The sequence below is a fragment of the Diuraphis noxia genome, unplaced genomic scaffold (genome assembly GCF_037042655.1).
Source record: "Diuraphis noxia isolate RWA-SAM2 unplaced genomic scaffold, SU_Dnox_SAM2 contig0002, whole genome shotgun sequence".
NCBI lineage: Eukaryota > Metazoa > Arthropoda > Insecta > Hemiptera > Aphididae > Diuraphis > Diuraphis noxia.
The window spans coordinates 60,172,473-60,196,616 of record NW_028301712.1 but is presented as its reverse complement, the minus strand read 5'-3'; the positions used below and the strand labels follow the sequence as shown (position 1 = coordinate 60,196,616).

Genomic DNA, 24,144 nt, shown 5'->3' with positions numbered 1-24,144 from the left:
GGAATTTATTATTATCATGTTGTTAACTTCAACTTATTGATATTATTTAATGGCGTTTTCAATCTGACCAAATCTGACTGCACTAGTGCACACTGGTGTACAACGGGCGACACCGTAAATTTTGGCGGTGTGGAAAATATTATACGATACTGCTTGATTATGGTATCAGTGTTCGCATATAGTGTACACTAGTGCAGTCAGATGGAAAATTCTATAAAAGACTCACTAATCTCGCCACAAGCACTGCTCACAGAGATTAGGTATCAACATTGTACAATTAATATACTATTTAAGTTATTAAATTGTAATGTATAAGTTGGAACTTTAACAGACGTCTGAAAGGCAATCATGATATTGTATTGATAGAATCAACTACCAATTTATATTGAAGTGTTTATATCATCATTACTATCCGAAATATAGCGAAATATTTAGTATACTGTATTATATGACGCCTTGTCAATAAATTGTTGAATATTATTTGGCTTACAAAATTAATTACACATAATTAGATAACTTTATTTTAAAACATTGAAAAGTTTATAATGATTTAGATCAACTCACATTAAAGTAATATTTATTCAGAACAAAATATTATAACCTAAAAACAGTTGTATGAAAAACCTTTTTAACAATGTTTCTGACTTTACTTAATATCTTAAATAAAACAAATACCAATGTTATCTAGTAGATAAACTACTCAAAATTGCTTCAAATACTGATAAATATAAGATGTACAATGTACATATAATATTATGAATATTCATATTAGTATATTATTGTATTAAACACATACTTTGAATGTAACCCGGCGTATGCTATAGGCAAAATAGGTACATATCAACTTTGGTGTGGAGAAACGAATACGGCGTTAGGATTTGTCAGGATCACATATTATACTTTCTGCTTTTAGTAATAAAAATACACAAATCTACGTCACTTAGTTAGCAGATTTTCGTGGCAATAAATATATTGATTTTAACTTGAAAGTCAAAAATGTAAATTTAAGTTCCAAAATAATATAAAAAAAACCTACGTGAATGTATACGATCAGAATTTAAAAATAATAATACATCAATAATAAAATAAATAATAATATATCAATATTATTGATTGTTTTTTTTTAAATTTGACAAAATTAAGAATCATAATTTTATCATACAATAAATTACAATTAAACTATTCGAAATACTGAGTTAAACTAATCAAATAATGTACCTTATCAACTTATAAACCATACAGAAATACATTATATACGTATTATACACTGCTCAAAACTTAAAGTAGGTACACGTTATTGTAGCAATATTCAAACATTTCAAACAAAACAAAAAATCCACACCGACGCATCAAAATCGGAAAATCAAGTGGGAGTTGCTATTATATATATTAAGATGAATTAATAATATATAAACTATCAATGGAATGTTCCATACACACAAGACACAACTGAAGCAACTACTACTTTAAAACCCCCCTGAATATTTATTTGAAAAACAAAAACACAATTTTACTATTTTAAGTGGTCGCCCAAGTACAATTTCTAGCATAGCAAACACACATAAGCCTAATGACATTACAAAAAAAGGGGGCTATATACTATATCCGAAAATATTTCAGCTGAAATTATTTTATGGGGAAATATATATACGATAATTATAAAATCCGAATATATTTCAATAGAAATGTATTTTACCCGAAAATGATCTACCTTGACATCTCCGCTCATCTTTCCAAAAGAGTCGTGGCAATAAAAATGTGATGTGGGTATCAGCTCATTCATCGATCGAAGGCAATGAAAGAGCCGATATGCACGCCATGAACCAAAACTTCTTTAGAAATTACTTCGATCAACTAATTTCAAGATACCATGAGAAAAATGAAACTTATACAAATGCAACAACTTGACAATATACGTGCGCCAAACAAAAAACAAAACTTGATAAAATAAAAATGACTATTCTTGTGCTGGCCTAACAATAATTCTGCGATACAAAAAAGGAAACTATATCGTCAATAGATTACAAATAGGTGAAAACAGCATAACCCATGGTTACCAGCTAATGCCCCAAGAGAGCCTCCTCTTCAGGGGCGTCATTTGGGGGGTGGCAGGGTGTGCGGTTGCACCCCTTACTTTTAGAATGTTACAATTGGCCTGCGCCTTGCTGAAGCCTAAAATAATGCACGAGCCACGAATGCACAATTATTTATATGATTAAAATCAAATAGTAATAACCGGTCTATGGAAATAATTGAATGCAGGATAATATACATATACGTATGTAGGTATATCTATTTTTATATGGCCTGGTGATATTTCAAAATGGCCTGCTTGAAACTTCGCACACCCGAAAAAAAACCTGAAATGACGCCCCTGCTCCTCTTGTCTGACTTGCGGGTTCAAACTCACAATAAAATATATATTCTTACCGAATATGCATTGCGCATACCTCATCGAAGCAAGAAACAGCAATCAACTATTCGATGGCATATTAAAGAACAAACTATAGGACCGGTTCGGCCAATATCAAACATAATATTCATTATTAGATAAACTAATCTAAATATCAGAATAATACTGTCTATAGTTCAAGCTTATTATACCTTTATACATTTGCTGCTATATAACTCTTTTATTATTATGCAATAATTGAATATTATACTCATTAAAAAAAATCATGTTTTTCCCAATGATCGCAATGTTGAGGGTTATCTTAATAAAAAAAAATATGTATATGAATATACATTATATAATTTAACACATATACATAATCAGACACGATAAATGATTTCATTTTATTATGATAAACTTTGAATTTAAGCTACTATCCACCTAATTACTAAATAAAAAAACATTTTGAAAAAAAAATATTATGGTATAGGTAGGTACCTTTTTTTTTTAAAATTAATTTATGAACGATACATGTAAAGTTCAGTATATTATTATTAATATGTAGCAAAATAAATAACTGTTTGAGGAATAATATCATAAAATATACTATTGTTCATATAGGTTATAGACTGACAGGTCATCTTAGCACAAAATCGTTTTTTGTATAAAATGGTTTTATATTATTGAACACATTTATTACGATAACCCACTCAATAACCGATGTCAAAGGTGGTTCTGAAGAATCCACAAGAGGGTGGAAGCTAAAATATTTTGCATATACATACTTACAATTTACATACATATACCATTTATTTATTCCTATCGCTCTCATGTTTTTACACGGCCCAAGGGGGGAGGCTTTATAATATTATGTTTATCTATCTCTCCTCTCGGAATTGTAGAAATCCTTAAATTTTAAATTTTAAATGTAGTTTCTTAAAAGAGATTTGACTTTTTCATTAAACAATTATACTAACGTTTTCATGATATGATAGTTTTCAAAACATCTCGTTTTTTTTATATATTAATAATGTATGATAAAATGTTGGTTTTACATTTACATTTACAATTTTAAACTTTAAAAAAATTTATGAAATGAAATTGAAGTTTAGGGCTCCCCAATAAACTATCCAATTGATAAAAATTGGGTCAATATTTAGTGAATAACTATCATCTTACGAAACATACGGGAAGAAGCGATATCAATGTTGATAGTCAATTCACTAGTTAATTATAATGGACGTTTTGGATTCCAGGTCAACTAAAGTACTAACTCTATTTTAAGGAAGTGTGCTAATTTTACACTAAAATAGGTGTGCACATTTATAAACATTAATTGATTAATTGCTCAAACACCGTTATTGTAATTACTATTATAAACACAATTATTTTAATACGTATCACATTACATTTTATTTCAGTAATGAAGGGAATTTAGAGCTGTAAAGTAAAATTACTTTTGGTTTTAAATTACATTTGTTACTTACTATATATTAATATTGTAATTTACCATATAATTACATTGTTTTCTTAGATGACTTGAACATAATAGTTTTAATATGGATCAAAGTATCTAATTAAATTGTTTTTTGGTAAATTAATATCCTCTAACTGTAGTCATCAAATTTAAGATATGGAAATAGTGGTACTTAAGGTGGAGTGATGGTACACTTTAGCAAGTAATATTATTAAATCAAAGCCTAATACATTAATAAATGTAGCATGATATACTTTGTATTAAATATACAGTACATTGTACATGTACTGCTTATCAATATTTGTTTTGTTTGTCAAGAGAATAATAACTGAGAATTGAGATACCTATAAATTATAGTATTCAGAATGGTTTATTACACTTTATGTACTAAGCTGTGTAAAAATATGTGATATTTGTATAACATTTTTTTTTAAAGTATATTGATTTTTTTTCACATTTATAAGTAAAATTCTTGTCTAATTTGAATCACAAGATATATTGATACAAGTGTGATGTTAATGGATTAGAGGCAATATGTCTTCAACAGCAATTTTTACAAGTATTGCATGACAATGATAATTATATCTCCGCAGTATCTCACTCACTCATTTTTGCCTATATCAAGATTAAAATATCGATGCATGAATATAAAATTATAAGCTGATTGTTATTAAAATGTTTAATGCTCAGTGAGCATATGGGATGAGAAGTATAATGTAAGTAGATACTTTAACATTTTTTCTATCACATGTTAACAATAATATTTATTTGTACTCATTTACTTATAACAATTATATGAGTGATTTTGTACACATAAATCGAAAAACCATTTCCTAAAAATATTTTTCCCATTAAAAATAAAACCAACACATAAGTAGGTAGGTATACAGGCATTGGAGTAAATGCACAAAACTAAACGTTAGCGAGTTTGAATTGTCTTTATTATATTATTAGTTTGTATATCACGTGATGTGTAATACAAAGCAATACGTTAATATCTGACTACACAGTCAAACAAAACAGGATCTAAGTTTTTATTTCTGAAAACAAACAATGGTGTATATAAACGCCAGTGAGTACAGTTTAAAATAATTTAAAATAACAAAATAAAATTGTGTACGAGATTAAAACAAATCAGACTAGACTGATGTTTTAGATTAATTATTGAAATCTATCTGGTATCAACCTATATAATTATATATATTTAACAACAATAATTTAATAAAACGTATAGGTACACAGTACAAATATCTAAGTAATAATATAATGAAAAATTCGACGTGAGTATAATAATAAAGTAGTTTAATTAATGTTTTGCATTATTGTAAACTATATGCGTCAGACAGTAATAACAAAATAAGTACACTATAATATAAAGCCATATTATAGGTACACAAACAATAAAGATAGATAGGATAAATCTAATCAAATCAATAGTTAAATAATAGGTATTCAATAAAAATAATTTTAAAAAATGTAACTGAAAAAATAATGATTGTCAATGAATGTTGGTAATATAGTATACGATGTGAGGCTGTGTATAGAACAAAATTATCACAAACTTTTAACAAAAATATAAATATAGATATCACAATAAAAAAAGGTTTGTTCGCCTTCAATAACAAAAAAAAAAGTAATAATAATAATAAATAAATACAACCAATATATTACAACATAACAATAATACACTACCACCGGTCGTTGTAATTTAATTCACAAGACTTGTACAGAACGAGAGAATACAAATAGTTAAAATTAAAAATAATTATAATAAATGGCAAAATTAATCAAATTAAACTAAAAAAACGAGTTAAATCGATCGGTCAGTCTTTAAGGATCGACATTGAAATCAGCGCAAGTGTCTATAACCTTACTCTTCAAATGCATCACATATTATATTATAATATTATTTATTGCCTCTGATTAGAATAATTTTTCTTTTTTGTATTAACTAGGTGTTATTAGTGGCTAGTACCTAACTACGTAGCTAGTTATACGAATTTAAAATCGTATCATTGTTTGAACTCGGTCTTAATGCTCGGCCCAACCCCGAATTCAACATTTTGTAGTTTGGCCTCAAATTCTTTGATCAATTCCGCTTTTGCCTGAAAAAACCCAATAACATAATATACGATTAGTAAACCATCATGCACACAACTTATTATACATAAATTAAACTACAATTCTGCGGTGTTCGGGTAAAAAGTTCAACTATGGTAATTTTATATACATAAAAAAAAAATTCAAATAAGATTTAGAAAAATATATAATATGGGAAAAAATAAATTTAAAAAAACGGTGTACATAGAAAGTTATTGTTAACTATCTAAAAAATATGTAAAAAACATTTTTTTTTATGTCATATTGTGTTTTTTCAGAAATAATCAGACTTGAAATCTTTTACTCGAGAAGAATAAAATGATGTACCAACACTACCAACTTAACTTACTTTTTTCTTGAGATCATTAAAATTTTGTCTGATTTCTTCGTGTTGTTTTTCTAGCTCCTCAGTCTTCTTCTCATAGATCTGAGCCAAGCGCACCCGTTCATTCACACCCTTTTCTACCATTGAACTGGATACTTCTCGCTTGATCCTATTCATCGAATAATATAAAAAACTTAATATCATACTAAAGTTTATATTTTTAGGTAACGCATACAATTTTTTTGACATTAACCAACTATCAAATACTGTCAATAATTATTATTGTTCGAAAATGATAATAATTGCATATATATAGGTCCTTCTAACTTCATATTAGGATGATATATGTCTCAGATTTCGTGTATACATTCACTAAAAACACATGATGTATATTATAAATATATAATACTACCATACCTTCCAATCTCGTCTTTGTCCTTGTGTATTTTTGCCAACGATTTCATTTCATGTCGCCGGCGGTCCTGCAACTTTTTCATCACTTCCGCGGTTTCTTTATCCAACAGCACGCGCAACATTTTCATCTGGTTCAATTGTGACGAACGCATCACTTTCTCCAACGACGAAAACACGATCTCGTGATATTTTTCACGGAGGTCCCGTTCCTGTACTACGTGCTCTTTGCCTATGGCCAACAACCGTTCGGACTGGCTTCTAGACATCCTCGGCATCGAACTGGTGGAATTGTCCGTATCGCATTCCGAAGATTCCGAGGCTTCTTGGTTGCTTTGCAAAATACTCTCCTGACTGACGGACATGAAACGAATACGGTAAAATGTTCGGTTTTTTTTTAATTTTATATATATATATTTACATCATAATATAATATGGTTAAGACAAAATAAAAATAATTATTACATATTTTTTATCGATAGCCGCTTGACGAATCGGGAACTCATCGAGAACTTGGTCATTCGTATCCGTTCCAAATCGTGCGAGGATTTCAGGTGCTGCACTCGGTGTCTTTCTTTTTCGTGTTTCCTCCGAAGCATTTCTAGCTTTTTCTCGAGCTCCATTTTCTTATCCTTCACCAGCTTGTTTTCACTAAGCTTTGAAAGAGATTCGGCAACTACACCTTCGCTCACTGTACACGCAAAAACAAAGAATATTATAGAATGCATATAGTTTTAGATATTATACATGTGTTACAGTAAAAGTACAAATATTAGTGAAACCTTTGATATGAGCCAAGATACTATTTTTTTACTGCTATTGGTTTCGATTGATTGATTTCCGTAAAACCTTGGATGTACAAAACAGTTTGGGCAAATCTCGAATGGTTCTTGTAGTTCGGACTTTTACAAACGGGATTTGGTAAATTGAATCTTAAAATAATTAATAATTCTAGTGTTGGCGTAAGCACAACATTATTTACCATTTATTGTGTGATATTTTTCCTCTTGATTTATACTCGTATAGAATTATAACATTAACGTTAACTTAAAAATAAAAATAATTATTGTTTAAGTAGATTAGATGCCTGATACCTAATGTATATTTTTTTTATTAGAAATAAGCCTCGGCTGCGGAGGCCATTGGCTGCCTAATGTATAATAGCTATTACTTAGATGTAAAAGTACCTGGAGAAACTGAATAGGTATGTAGAAATAAAGGACGTACAAAATATAATACCGGCACGGACACAAAAACAGTATATTGTTGTTTATCCCAAGATTTACCAAATCTTGTTAATTAAACTACAAATTACAAATATCATGTGGAGTTCGACCTAAGTATTTGAACTTAACTATAAAACCTATTGGTTTCACCGATATTCATACTTTTACCCATCATATATATATTATATATATATATATATATATATATATATGATTGACGGTCGTGTGTTTATTAATAGTGTTATCTCTATTCTCTATATAGTATTATGATGTTTGATTCGATATGCCATATTATAATAACGTTCGAATGAAAACTTGAATCTAACTTACGGGAAGTAGACAATAATGCCGGAAGATTCCTTTGAGAGCCTTTCGGACCCTTACTGAAGTCATCATTGACCGAATAGTCCATCGTCGACACGGGGTTAGTAGTCACGGATTTTCGGTGCGGTGCTGACATCGTAACGGTCATGTGGTGGCCGGTGGGCAAATCTGGGCAGCTGGTCTGATGACGAGTGACTGGTTTTACGTCTCGTTCTGCCGGTATGACACTCGCCTTGATTAATGACGTGTACAGATTAGATTATGATGGGATTATTACACTATATATAAAAGATATTATGAGAAGACATCAACTGTCAATCGAGCTTACTTCGTCGACGGATTGGTCCAGTTCGTCCGCGAAGACAGCTAATTGCTTGGTGCGTTTATCTAGATCGGATTGGAATTTTATGGGATTAGCTAGAGCCTCGGCAAAATCCGATAAATCATCCGGAATATAGTCTTTTACGGTGATTTTTAAGAACAAAGTCCCACAAGGCAGGGGCTGACCCATTTCGTTACGTAATACGACGTGTCTATATCCCGGGCAGAGGCCAACTACTGGAATGACACGATGCCCGATCAACTTTCCGGACTCCTCGAAAACAGCTAGACGCAAAGATGCGAGTTGAGGGAGGACCACCTGAAACACAAAAATTTCTAACCATGATTTCAATGTTTTATTTTTTTGTGTTTACTTAAACAATTTTTATATATTATACATATACACGAATATGCCATACAGCATATTACAATAAGATAAATGTATACGTTATTATCATTATGAACAGTTCAAAACAGAAACGTACTTTTTTGAACACAAATGGTTCGTCACCGTACACCGGGTTAATGCCGTTGTACGGTACAGTCCGAGTACGAAATTTTTTCCTGACCGTGTCCGCCGGCAAACCATACATCTCGATGTCTACATAAGTACCGACGCGCTTGTCGGTAAGCAATTGACCGGATATTACGTCGACGGTCAGTGTACCAGCAATGATTCCGTCCACAGTAGATTCGGCAAACGGGTCAAACGTACGGTCGGCACGCCTCATAAACTCCGGTTTCAACAAATAACCGCTGCGCATGTTATACTCGAATATCCCTAAATTTAGCTGCATCGCCACGTCCATGGTTTGATAATTCAAAGCGACTAGCTGACATCCTGCGTTCCAAAACACTTGTGGCATAAAGTTGGACGAGTCGAAACGTGTCCCGGCCGGATACACTCGGCTCAATTGATTTTTGTTATACTTGACAAACTCCATTGGTCGTTCTTTCAGTAACGTCATTGCTTGTTTCTCGTCAAACGATGACATCTCGTAGTGGCGGTTTTTTTCTTAAAACACAGTATGATAACGATATAAAAATAATTATAATAACTATGAATATTATAAATACAACTAGCTGTCCTGTCCGACGTGGCGACGTTGCGCCCGGGCCAAAAATTTGTATTTTTAATAAATATTTTGTAAACAAAAGTATATTATGCCATATTCCAATTTTAATAGTAATAGACCTGTAATGATAACCATTAAGATAAACACAAACATTTTGCATAAACCACTGTCTGTGAAGCCCGTGAGATAATAAAAAAAAATTGGCACTATATATATATTTACATATTTAGGCATAATATATCTTGGTTTTTGTGCACCTCAGTTAACAGCTAACATTGGGTCAGTGTATCTCGCTTTATGAACTAATTTGACTGATACGAATAATTCACCTGTATTTGATTGGATAAGATATAACACTTATATAGACAAAATGTGGTTCAAACACTATTCTTTAAAGTTTCTTTATACTTCTAAATACAATTTGGAATTTTCACAATCGGGTAAGTAGTTTTTGAGCACCTATATAAACTATGGACATGCATTCAACTCTCAAATTTATTTTAAGATATTATTTATTTATCCGAAATTCCGAAACCATAAACGTGAGAATTAGATGTATAATCTTACAGAAAAGATTTATAAGTTATTCAACAATTTAAAAATGTTCAGAGCCCGTTATATTACGTTATATATTATATTACAATATAAGAACTAACAACAAACCGTATAAAATGTTATTTCCTTTAATGTTAATAATAGCATTGATTACTATTTAAATACTAGTATTTATAATCAATGATATTAGGTAACTCTATACTGTTGAAAGTAAAACTAAAGAAACTAAATTATAGAACTGCTGAACTCAAATTTTGTATATCGCGTGTTTGTAACACCGAGACAACACGTGTGATTGAGATATTATCATTTAAAATTAAAATATATAAAATATAAAGTCGGTATAGGTAGTTGTAAAGTATTTAACTTCTTATAAGACTCACTTTCTGCGTTTTCAAAAGAGGTGAATTGCACTGATTGGCAATAATTGACGAGAACTGAAATTTCCGTACCAGCTTCAGTCTCTTTGGTGTTGGATACCTTATCGACCAAAGGCTTACCTTGTAAAACATGTTTTAAATCAACAGTTCTATCTACGTCTTCTTCTTCTCCATCGGTATCACTACTGCTGTCATCATCATCTACAATAATTGTATTAACAACATTCATTATGCGTAAACTTTACGTCTTTTAATAGTTTTTCATAGTTTAATATTTATAAGTTATATTTGAAATTTGAAATAAAAAAACAGAATAGGCGAAATAATTTTTCCTAATTTATATTAAAATGTTATATAAACACGCCGGTATGTACCTATATTTATGTCTTATTGTCTCACTGATTTTTTTCCTACTTTTTAACAAAAATATTATTTTAGTATTATAATATATACACTTTTAAACATTTTAATACAATAATTATACAACAATTTGGTATAAAACAAATATTTGTTTAAAGTAATAATTAACAAAAATATCTGGTAAAATTTATCGCGTGTGTCTAGCACTGATAAATAATTGCGTGCGTTAAATGTAAGAATGTAGAGTTAACATACCAAACCCGATATGTTAAATTAAATATTTTACTTAAATAAATTTTTAAAAAAATTATTTGATTTCGTGTATAAGTTGTAGCAAAAATCTTTATTAATAAAGTCACAGAATATTAACAATTTTAAAATAATAACTTTAAATTACTTAAATTCAACTACCTTGAACACTTTTAGTCCGAGACTTAATAACCAACTACTAATAAAAAAAAAATATTTGATTTTTTAACGTCATTAGTCATTACCAACAATATTTTTTGCATTTAAATATAATATTAAGTTGTTGATTAATAAAATTATATAATAATTACTGTTTTTACCTTCATCTTCGTCTTGATTACTGTCCTTGCTGGATTGTCGAATTGGTCCTCGAGGTAAATCTCCATTGCCTAACACCAAAGTGGCAGCTGTAGCAGGCTCCAACACTACACTAGTGGTAGGCTTTTTATGATGATGGTGATGTTTTTTCTTATTTTTTATAATTATTTTGTTTTTCAACATTGAAGGAGGTGGTAATGATACGCCGGGCTCAAGCTATAATAACGTATACGTATAATAAGGTTAGGGATAATTAAACGCGCGGAATGAAAACAATGGAAAATTATTGTGTTTTAATTATTACTTTATGGCTGTTCAACGGTTCATACAACAACATGTCGCCGAAATAATCATGACAGTATTGGGCAATTTTTGCTTGTTGTTTAGTGTTGCAGTGGTTTTCAAATGATAATATTACTGGGTAATCGGAAGATTTGAAAGCCGACTCGGCAATTGCTTCTATTACTTCTCGAGCCGACACTTCAGGTACAAACGTGTATCCGTGCAGGATCACCGGTTCATTTGTCTTTCCATTCCACAAATCTAATTCGACACATCGACATCCAGACAGTAGGCACTGTCTGTAAATTTCCACGGACGACTTACCAGTCAACTGGTGACCTAGTTGAAAACTAATTTTAGAAAACTATAAATAATTTCATTTCGTGCATAATTGTTACCAGTCAAGTAAGTGTTATGTGACGAATTGATGAAATAATGCGATAGCGGCTGATCCATGTCGTTATTTAATTCCAAAGTAGTAGAAGACACTATAGGGTTATCGGCACTCATCAGATACTTGAGAAAGCCGTCAAAACTCAACAAGCCTCGTTGAGCGCTTTGCTTGTTAGGTTCAAATTCACGAATTAGATCTTTTGCTCTATCTGAATTGGCATATGGATGGAGTATTTCATTTAAACGAGGATCTCTTTGAGTGCGATTCAAGAAATCGACAAACTGATCAACTGTCATAAGTTTTTTCTTACCCGAAGCTCCACGCTCATTACAACATCTGAAAATTAAGCCCAAGATACAGTGGTCCGACCTTGTATGGATAATTGTCATAAATAGAAAAATAATATCATATATATTATATTTATTGTGATAGTATATTAACGCCTTAAATCAGGACCGGATTAAAAGTAAAGGAAATAGGTGGTCTGCTAAAACCATGTTAATACATATGGTTAAATTTACTATCCAACATGAAATAATGTTTATTTTTGTAATTAAAATATGAATAATCTGCTGAAAATTCTCGGAATGAAGTGCTAAGTGAGTATTGTAGTGTGGCCATCACAGTTAATAAAAATAATTAAAACCTAAACCTAAGAGAAACATTATATGAATATTGCTATTAATGGAAGTTTATTTGAAACTGAGAAAAAAGTAGTGATAAATAATTAAGACGGATAAACATGCTCATGAATATTCAATCTACTTTTAAAATTTTTATTTTTAGTACAATATATTATTCACCATTACATAACATAATATTATGCTATTTTAAAATAAATATAAATTTAAAAATTATTGTCAAATTGATTTTTTTACACGTCATAAATAAAGAATAATATGTAAAAAAATAAATAATATGTTTAATCATAAAATAAATTAATAGCATGTAAGAACATGTTTTCAGTCGGGAAATTTTTTTACCAACTTATTTTTATGTAATTTTCTCACTGACTCATAGTATTGATAAGTATAGGGTTTTCGCGCGGTTATGTATCCCCAGATAATTGAATATAATTGTTTGCATATGCATTTTACATGCACGTAAAAAAAAAAAAAAAATAGCTCTTTTAGTATATTATATCCCATAAGAAGTAGATAGGTATTTTAAATTTCAATAGCTCTAGAAACTGTATCCAGTCCCTAGGTGCTATGAAAATATTACGAGTAAGAAATGTCATAGATTTAAATAACGTTTACGGTCTTTTATTTTATACCTATAGCTACAGGGGGAGGGGGGGTTGCTGGTATATTACTGATCTTTTCGACGTCCTTAATGTTAAATCATAGATTTTTATTTTTATTTATATATACCTACTTCATTAATTATAATTTATTATTCATGAATTATATTTAATATTATAATATATTTCAAATTTATTGATAATCTTTACAACATCACAAATACGCAATATATGTATCTGTATGATTACCTAGATAAAATGTTAATACTTAACTGTTTGAACAGTTCACTTTTTGTATTTGAAAAAAACTGTTATGAATATTTAAAGTCACTCAAAATTATAGAAGGGATAGCTGTCTCTCCTAATCTAAGCTGTTTCGTTAAGCTTTTATAATTCTCATTAGTTGCTAAGACAGTCTTCAGCGATGTGACAAATTAATAATTTTAGCATACATTTAAATATACATAAATATAATTAACAATATTCTAGAATACATTTATAGTGCATATTATACTTGCAGCACGTTGAAAGGAATGTTGTCGAATATAAACTTTAGAACAATATAATTTATTTTCTCAAAAATGATTTTAAAAAGTGAGTATTGTACATTTTAGGTAAAATTTAGACGATGTCGAACGGTCTCTAACAGATGAGTTAAATTTGAATTCGTTTAAATAATTTGTTTTATTATCATAGGTAGTAATATAGTTAGTAGGTTGAATTAATTTTTACCAAAAAAAAAAAAATTTTTAAGTGTAATTTTGTGTAGGTATGAAAAATTAATATTATTAATAGTAATATACTTTAAAAAAATGTTAAATAGTTACGAATAATTTTTTTAAATTACAACAAAATTTAAAATTATTATTCTCCGTTAAAATATCTATAATCTAGTTAAAATTTAAAATTGAAATGAACTGTGTTTATACAATTATTTTAAGATTTTATGGTTACAAACGTTACAGTATGAAACAATTTTGAAAAACTTGTTTTAAATTTTTAATACATAACTATAAATACATTCATTGCTCCCCTCGGTATCTAAAATTTAACAATTTATAAATATTAATATTTTGTAATCACTCTCTGTAATTGTTTAACTGTAATAGTTAATAAATAAAGGTTCTAAAAAAAAAAAAAAATAAATAAATATAAATACATTTTCGTAATTTTGTTAAAAATGTTGTCAACATTTGAACTTTGATTTTTTTTTTAAATAATTGTAACTTTATTTTCTCAATATTTCTGAACTGCTATTATAAAAACTTAAAAATAATCTTGTATTTTAAAGTCTAAGATTTTTTACTGAGAAATAATATACATTATATTTACAAACAAATTAGAAAACTATAAATTACTTCAAAAGAGTTGAAATATTTTTAAAACGCTATCATGTATAAAAATTGAGAAAATAAACATTTGAGAAAATTTAAGTATACACGGTTATTCACTTTTTCATTACAACAAAATAAGAAAATCGTTTGTATGAGAAATCGTTAATTTACAGGTGAATATCCAATGTCGTAAGAAAATCAAAAACTCATAAAAAATTAATGTGACCTTCCGGTAAACTTTTTTTTTGACAAATGTTAAACTTACGAAGAACTTGAATTGAATTTTAAAAACATGTACATAAACAATTTTTTATGATTTTCTAATTCAATATAATTTGCAAATATTCTTTATAATTATGTCAAGTGAATATAATATTTAAAAAATAAATGATGGTGTATAAAAATACTTTATATATTATCAAAATATTTTGAAGATATTATTTTATAAATATTTTTTTTAAATTTAATAAATCTACAGTTTTTCGTTTTTTGAGTTACTACAAAAAATAAAACTGATCTTTTCGAAAGCTAGTTATTCATAAAAATTAGTTAAAATTGAAATAAAGCTCATGGCTGTTATATTGTTATTAAACATAATATAATTTAATTAAAACACATAAATACATTTATATTTTATTGATTTGTAAAAATAAACAAATATAATATTTTAATTTTAATTATTAATATGTTTCAGTCCTGAATCCTATTTAAAAGATTAAAAAATTGTTTACCATTTATAAACATTTTATTTGACAATAAATCAAAGACACTTGATGTGACGGATTAGTTAAGTTTTGACTCTAATAAGTGGGTATTAAGTAATTATACTACGAATATTATAGTATAGCTTTCCTAAACATTTGATCCTATTATATAACATTATAAAACATTATAAATGCTAAAAACTATTAACGCTGTGAACTAATGTTATAAGTGAACAAGTGAAGTTTTATTCAAAATTTGTGTATGGTTTGCAAATTAATAATTCACAATATCTTTATGATGGATTTATTTGGGTAATGATAACTGAAGACCTATTGTCTTATTTTACTCCAAAAAAAAGCTGTCCAGTGTTGTACATACATATATTATTTTTTATTTTAAATACAACAAGTAGTAGCTAAAATTAAAACAATGATTCTATAAATAACAAAAACGAATGAATAATATATTTTTTTTTTTATTGATCTTGAAAAACCAACTTTGACAAATGCCATTAGTAATAATTATACTTTGTGACAGTGTTGATTTAATAATAACAATATTTAACTTAATGAGGTGTAAGGAAGAATACAACATTTTGAGAGAAAACAAAAATTATGAACACAACAATAAGTTGGACCTACGTTTTTTTTTATATGAAACAATATTATATTGAATAAGCTAGGGTTTTTTAAAAGTTTGTTAGATTGTTTCGTTGTTTATCGGGTTCGGTTAAATTATATTAGGTACCTACAGTTTATCGTACTGGCTAATGTTGAGTATTTTTTGTATTATTAAGGGGCTTTTATGTAAATTTTGCCAATTTTGGAATGAGAATTCATACAAACGGTGAATTATTATTTGGTAAATGAAAAAGTTACATTTATAATCACTTCTAAAATATATATTGTAGGCAGTTATAAAATATATGTGCTTTCTGTAACATATAATTAATATGTTCATATTTTATTTTTGAGATTTATTTTTAATAATGAAAAATTTTTTGACTACCTACATAACTTATTTTGAACTTTGATCGTCTAAAACTCTATCCCCTATAATTACAATTTTAGTTATTGCTATGCGTATTTTATTAACACAGCGAAAGGGGTGAAATACAAATTTCAAGAACGGTCTTACAAATTCCAATTAATTGAGTAATTGAATCTACTAAATGAATACTTAACTACTTACATAAGAAGAGGTTGGAGACATAATAGATTGATGGCTCTCTATCAGAATTTCCGATAGGTATTACTCAATATTAATTCGATATTGATTATAAACAAATTATAAAACTGTTAAACTAATTCATGAAATCAGTATAGGTAAAAATATTTAAATGAAAATGTCCAACAAATTCCTTGGAGGGGTTGGGGAAGATGTACGTCATGAATTTTGTGTTAGGCACCTTTAAGTATATTCTATATATATAAAAAAAAAACATATCATGTGGTGTTTGCGTACAATTTTTTATAAATATATTTTTAAATCAATCATATTTTTTAATAACAATATTTAAAGATATCGCCATGTACTATAATTCTAGATTATTAATATTCAATCCAAATATTAAAACAGGATAATGAAAAATGTAAAGTGGTGCTATAAAAAAGAAAAACAAACCCTGAGATGCCAAAAATCATAATCCTACTCTGTAAACATTGTTTAATTTTATGGCCCTTTACTCATCCATTAGAATATATAGTGCACCTTCATATATACTTAATTTACCAAAGGATATTAATAATAGTATAAGATAACCCTATCTTACAAGTAACAGTTCAAGTGTATAGCATATTAACAATACATCACAAAATGCATATACCAAAACAAATATATTAAAGTTAGTTCAATTAGTTCAAAACTATTCACATTATACTATTATAGTATAAACACTATAAACTATAAAGCATAATGTTATCTAAATTTACTAACTAATTGATATTTGTACCTAAACTGAATTGGTAAATTCATTTAAAACATTTTGCATTTACGTTATTCATGAAATATACATTTTAATTTATTTTAATGTTGAAATGTACTTACACGTCATCAAATAATTGTGCAACTTCGGGTCGAGCCGTAAGATTTTTGTAAAAAGTGAAGAAATCTTCAAATATAAACTTTACCGGACTAACGAAATCATTCTAATCAAATATAATATCAATCACTATTGGTCTAATTAATACAATTTAACATTTAACATTGTAATTCGTACTTTATTCGACGGTAATCCAGATGACTCCAAGGCTTTTTCGACTTTTTTTCTATCGTCTTTGTTCTGCGCAAACGTCTTGAGAATACTAAAATTATAATTGTATAAATATTTTAAAAATTAATATTAAGAAAATATACTATATACTAAACATATACTACTTATAGACACTAATGTACGCAAGATAGTTTCAATTAAAAACACACAAACATAAAACGCTAGGACACTGAAGGTCAGGAAATAAAATAAATATTATGTATTATGAATAGAATTAATTTTCGCGTTATTGATATTTCCTTCAACTCGGTATGTTTATACCTGTCAATAATTCGAACAGTGAAATATGCAGAGATTTCAAATTTTTCATTACCAGTGATTATTATTCGTTTGATAAAATAAATCAAAAATATTCAAAGTAAATAAGTTCAAATAAAATTAATAGATAAATTAAAAATAATACAACTTATTTAGATGAATATATGATTATGTGCCTGGATATTCCATTAATCATAATTTTTTTTTAATCATATTTTACTCGACGTCAGTTGACACGATCTCGATAGTAAATACAAAAAAAAAAAATGTGATGAATTAGGTATTGAAGTAGTTATACATATATAATATATTTCGAAGCAATAATGATTTCATACAAAAATGATTTCGAACAGAGAAATATGGTACTTTGAAATTAAAATAATATGATGCTTTCATTCGGTATTCAGTTTCTAATACAATTAAATTATTATATGTGGTAATATATTGCTTTATTTTAATACTTAATACATATTTTTTTTTTTTAAGGGGCACATTATAAAGCAAATAAAAATACACATACATAATATAATATTATTTGGAAATATTTAAGCATCCAATCAGCATTTTAGTAATTTCTTTAGAAAATTTGTGTATGCTCATTTGTTTTTAGCGATACCATTAATAATTAATTTGATAATGAACGATTATTACCTAGTAGTATGTTACATAAGAAACATAAGAGTTTTATCTCATATTTCATGAAATTAATTCAAATGAGTTCAGAGTGAAGTGCCTAACTACACATTAAGACAAGTCAGAAAAACTGTTTTATTTCATAACAACTGCTGTTTAAAAGGAATTATTCTTGTAATGTTTTATTGAATAATGGGATTCTTTTTTGATGATAATTATCAAAATACAAAAAAAATTTAGATACAAATAAATAATCTATTTCATCAATAGGTGATTATATGAAACATGTGAATTAGATATTCGTTTTAATAAAAGCCACTACTGTAAAGTAAGATTTTCTCAATAAATAGGTCACGGGTGGAAACATTATGTTGGATTCTATTCCTAAGAAAATTTTATAATAATTTATAATGATGGTTTTACTTTAATCAATATGAATTGTTGAAATAATACCTACTTGAAAAGATATCATCCATATCTATCAGTTATTGAAATTTTAAAATATTCTTATTGTTTAACTAATAAGTAAATACTTATCAACCTAATTTCGTAAAAATTCTAATTTTAAAGATGCCTATATAAAAACAAATTGTGGATACGTACTTTCAAAATATTTTATTGTTATAAGCAAAACATGCAATGAACTTTACCTATTAGGTACATGTTTATCCTTTAAATTTAAACACATGTTATGAATAATATAAACAACACAATTCGCTTATTAATCCGATTTTGAAAAATTCTGTTTAAATTAAAACTTCTAAGTTCATATAAAAAACATGATGCCTGTGTATTTTTAATACTATAAACTGCTAAACAAAAACTAATAAAGCTAATAAACTAAGAATATGAATATTTCAGATTTTAAATTAAGCTACAGTACAGGGTTTTTAAAATTCTGTTCAAATAATGATATACAAATAAATGCAAATATAAAAATATAAAAATGTAATAATCACTTTTTTATTGGAATTTTTCCATTCTTGTCTACTAATAAATTCAGTTTGGTATGCGTTTTGTGTAAGAACGCTATTGGAGACCAATTTAGCTGCACCAAATTCAGAGCAAGCTTCAAAAGACTGTCTGTCCATACCTGAATAGTGTGATAAATAACAATTAATGACATTGTAACAATGTTTTACGTCTGTAAATTCTGCTAAACGAATACACAATAATAAAGACATTATAATTCACTGAAATGACACTGAAAAGGGTTAAGTACATCGCAATATTGTCAAATATCTAGATAATTGAAATCGATTAGTAACTTTACAGACCTGTATAAATTAACAGTACCTAGATATAGGTTAGATACCTATGTAATTAAGTTTCATGTAAAATAATCGATTTTCTGTAATAATGTTTTTCACAATGTAATACATTTATACATGATAAAAACACTATATTTCAAATGAATATTATATTGTTAAAATTTTCATTATCAGGCTAAAATAAACTTAAGACCAATGTTAAACGATTCATATATATTATTTCAAAATAATATTACTAAGTTAGTAGAATTTGAAGTATTTAGATACTTAAAAGACACAATATACAAATAATATTAATTTTAATTATTTTCGTTTTACTCGCACGAATATCATAGGTATTAAATATAAAAAAAAAATGATTTACGTTCATCACTAAAATCAATTAATGTATTATCTAAGAAAATATTATTAGTTTTCTCTTATTATTATTTTTAAATTTAAAATAAAGTTTAACAAGCAAATGAATCATCACAATTTTTAATACTATACTTGCGCCTCACGTTGTAAAAAGAAATTCAAAACAGTCTACGAGAGAAAACAGTCAATAATGTTCTATTATTGGAAAATAGATTAATTTAATCTTGTAGGTACCTGTATAGTATTTAAACGCGTGTATAAACATAAAATTAAAAAAACTTTTCTCATAATGACAGATAAATTAATAAAATTAATTGTACTTAAGGGTTAAATTCTATAATAATAAATGTCACAAGTCTTTTCAATTTTAATAATAAATTATATTAATGATTTTATTGGAAATCATAAAAATGTAACTAGAAAATATGATGAAGTATTGTTTAACACTAAGCCATAAATCAATTTTAAGTATTTCCAATTGTTTTTTTTTTTGTTTTTAACAATTTTTTTTAAAACATAAAGTGCTAATTATTTAAATTATTATTACATAATATATATAAAATACAAGAAATAAAATAAAATTTGTTTTTTAAATACTTACCTACTGAATTATAAAATGCTTCAGTAAATATTAAAAATCTAATGGAAATTATTATATAAAAGCTATATAATAGTAGTTCGTTATACATAATAATGTGTAACCAATTCACCCCAATTCATTTTTGGAAATTTTCTCATATCCGGGTTTTACTTTAAAAATTAATTTATTAGAATTTTTATAGTGGGGTGTCTATTAATAGTATAATAAGTACTAAACCGGTTTTTCCAATCAGTAGTCTACGAAACAAAAGTTTGTTTTTCTAAAAAAAACTACAATGTAGAAAACGAATCAAGTTATTGTAACTAGAACGTTATAACATTACTATTAAGGGTTTGAGCAACATTATCCGTTATAGAATTTACAAACTTTTAAAGGAAAGAGCGACCCCAACCGTTGCATTAGGTGAAAACTAATTATAATAAATTATCTACAAAAAAACGATAGTAAATTAATTAAAATTATTATGAAAAATTATATTATTTATATTTATTTCTGAAAAATCTGATCCTTTGTAAAATTAAAATAAGCGAAAAAAAGATATCTATTTGGAATAAAGAAAATAAAAGTGATCCGTGACCTATCAAAAATGATACATAGTGTCTAACAGGTTAGTTAATACTACACTGAACTAATTATTACATCAATTTTAATTTGAATATAAACTCATTATGAAGTACTTTTATTCTTCATAATATTATGACCATACGAAACTTCTGGTTCGAATTTCAATTTAAATAAATACAAATAATCACAAATATAACTTGATTAAAAATCAGTTTTTAAATTTTGGCGGTAAAGTTTACTAAAAAACTACAAAAATTCAAAATTTCATAAGAACATTATTATAGGATTAAAAGAGATAAGCAATGAATATGCTTGATAATCATCCTATGTATAGGTATTTTTCAAGTTTTTCTGATCGTGAATCGTGTTTATAGTATTTTAATTTAATTTATTTAATTAAAATTATTTTTCAAACGTAATTATAAATTATGTATTATTATAGCAACTAATCCAACAAAATAATTATTTTATATTATGTTGTTATTTTAATAATAGTTTTAGGGATATTTAGTTTTTAAACGTTTTCTAAGATTTTTTAATAATCGTCTAAATTAATTTTATAATAATGATTAACACTACTAATACAATTATTCATTTGATAAAAGGACTATGACATTTTTTTATCAACATTAGTATTAATTTATACCTAAATCTCGTCAAAAAATATTCGATTCACTATTGCTGGGTATTAAAAACAATTTTTTTTTTTAAATTTCAATGTGCTTCATAACTATATTGTACAATTGCTTAAAACAATACTCAGCTAATCTCACCAAATAGATAGCGATTTATGACAGTGACAATTATTATATGACCTTATGAATTATAAGAATAAAATTTGTCGATATTTTTCTGGTAACCAAAAAAAAATCCAAAGTTACTGTGACAATCTTTAATAAGTGAATATGACTATATACTCTTTATGTTAAAACTATTCATAATCAACACACAATATTTGAAACATAATGTAAAAATTAAAAATTAAATTAGATAAGGTTGATTAGACTTGCGTGTCTTATATTAAAATAATCATATAGGTATTTTAACAATTTGAAAATTACCTAATCATTGTAAAATAAAATTTAAAATTATCTTATTGCAGCAATATTAGTTGGAAATGGTATAAAATGGTCAATATATTGTTCAAATTTAAAACCAGCATATTTTATTTGTATAGAAATAAATCCAAGATGGAATTAATATTTATTTTTTTAAAGTTAGTTTAATTTAACTCAATTCAAGCACTTGAACTGTAAATAGGGAGTCCCCTATGTTTCAACATTTTTCTTCTTTTTTTTTTTTAATTAAAAAACAAAAGTAAATAAACATTTCAATTGAAATTTGATTTAGCGTTTCACCTTTGTCCTTTGGAATGAAAATATTTATGGTTTTAATATACAATGTGACCTACTAAACTAAATACACAAATATAGATGAAAAAGAAACAGCCTTTCTAGTAATATTTTATTTTGCGTTTTGACCAAGTCGATTATTATTGCATTTTTATAAATCCTTTCCGGTACAAAGATATCCCGCTGATATACAAAGATATATTCCCTCCCCGAGAGAAATCTTGGCTACACTCCCGTCTTGTTTGAAACGAACACAATACATCGATATACTTTAACGTTGTTATTCTAGGGTCACACTCAGTATATAATATATTATATTATATTATAAAAGGAGCACTAAACAACCAAAAAGGGTTCCAAGTTTGAGTTGTTTTTTAACGGCACAAGATTTTTTGTTCAAAAATATTTTTAAAAATTTACGACGAACATATTATTTTGAACTACCTAAAAACATAAAATATAACCTATTTTAACTCATTATAAACATACTACATAAGTGGTTAAAATTTGAGTTTTATAACTATATAGTAAATGTATGTATATGTTTCATGTTATAATGTTGCGTCATGCTACCTCATAAATCCACATCAGTAGACTGCAATACTCAAGTAAAATAATATTTTAAACTCTAAATAATTAATAATGTGTACATTCAAAATGACCTCATCGATACTATTATCCTTTAGTGATATTCATAATAGCTGCAGGAATAAATAATGACAGTAAACAGAATGTTTAACCGAACAAATAAAGTTATGAATCATGATATATTATATTTTAAGGACAGTCCTAAATAAATCCAGGTCTAAAAACAAACCGACATTTAATGATATTATTTGGATATTTGGACAACATAAAATAATTATTATGTTCTATATCTATGAAACGTGTTTATTTATAAATTATAAACTATTTATCTTCACTATACTGTTTAATTCTTAAAGTAAATATTTAAATATTTATTCATATTTACAGACTAATATTTTAAAAACAATGTTTAAACATTTCAAACTTAATCGTTTAATCCGTGTTATAATATTACAGCTGGTGTATTCAAAACGTTAAAAATACAACAATAGGATACACGTCAATCATCTAAAACAGTAGTTCCCAAACTTTTTTCCTCGTGATACAGTAGTTAACACTTTGTTTTAAAGTGATATACCTTTACAATATTATAGCAGATGTTTATAAGGTACTTATTATTCAAAATTATTTTTAGAATTAAAAATTTTTGATAATGAATTAGCAACATTGATGAATTTCAATGTATTTCACTTCGGTACTAAGGTATATGCCATATACGTACCTAATTTACAGCAGTTAAATTCGAACTTACAAGTAATAACTGATTAGTGGCAAAT

At 27.0% G+C, this 24,144-nt stretch overlaps 1 protein-coding gene across 1 annotated transcript in view; it reads right to left on the bottom strand.

Moving 5' to 3' along the window:
• Positions 1–4,788: 4,788 nt before the first annotated feature.
• Plc21C (Phospholipase C at 21C) overlaps positions 4,789–24,144 on the bottom strand; it is a 58,495-nt gene continuing 39,139 nt past the window's right edge. Inside the window, exons 5-18 of the mRNA XM_015509446.2 lie at positions 19,595–19,728; positions 17,691–17,775; positions 17,519–17,619; positions 12,195–12,526; positions 11,819–12,135; positions 11,517–11,730; positions 10,591–10,788; positions 9,062–9,591; positions 8,584–8,895; positions 8,262–8,487; positions 7,171–7,396; positions 6,712–7,059; positions 6,319–6,463; positions 4,789–5,974 (exon numbers count right to left, since the gene is read on the bottom strand). Coding sequence (XP_015364932.2) covers positions 5,882–5,974; positions 6,319–6,463; positions 6,712–7,059; positions 7,171–7,396; positions 8,262–8,487; positions 8,584–8,895; positions 9,062–9,591; positions 10,591–10,788; positions 11,517–11,730; positions 11,819–12,135; positions 12,195–12,526; positions 17,519–17,619; positions 17,691–17,775; positions 19,595–19,728 — 3,261 coding nt within the window. The 3' untranslated portion in view covers positions 4,789–5,881. The remainder of the gene's footprint in view (positions 5,975–6,318; positions 6,464–6,711; positions 7,060–7,170; positions 7,397–8,261; positions 8,488–8,583; positions 8,896–9,061; positions 9,592–10,590; positions 10,789–11,516; positions 11,731–11,818; positions 12,136–12,194; positions 12,527–17,518; positions 17,620–17,690; positions 17,776–19,594; positions 19,729–24,144) is intronic.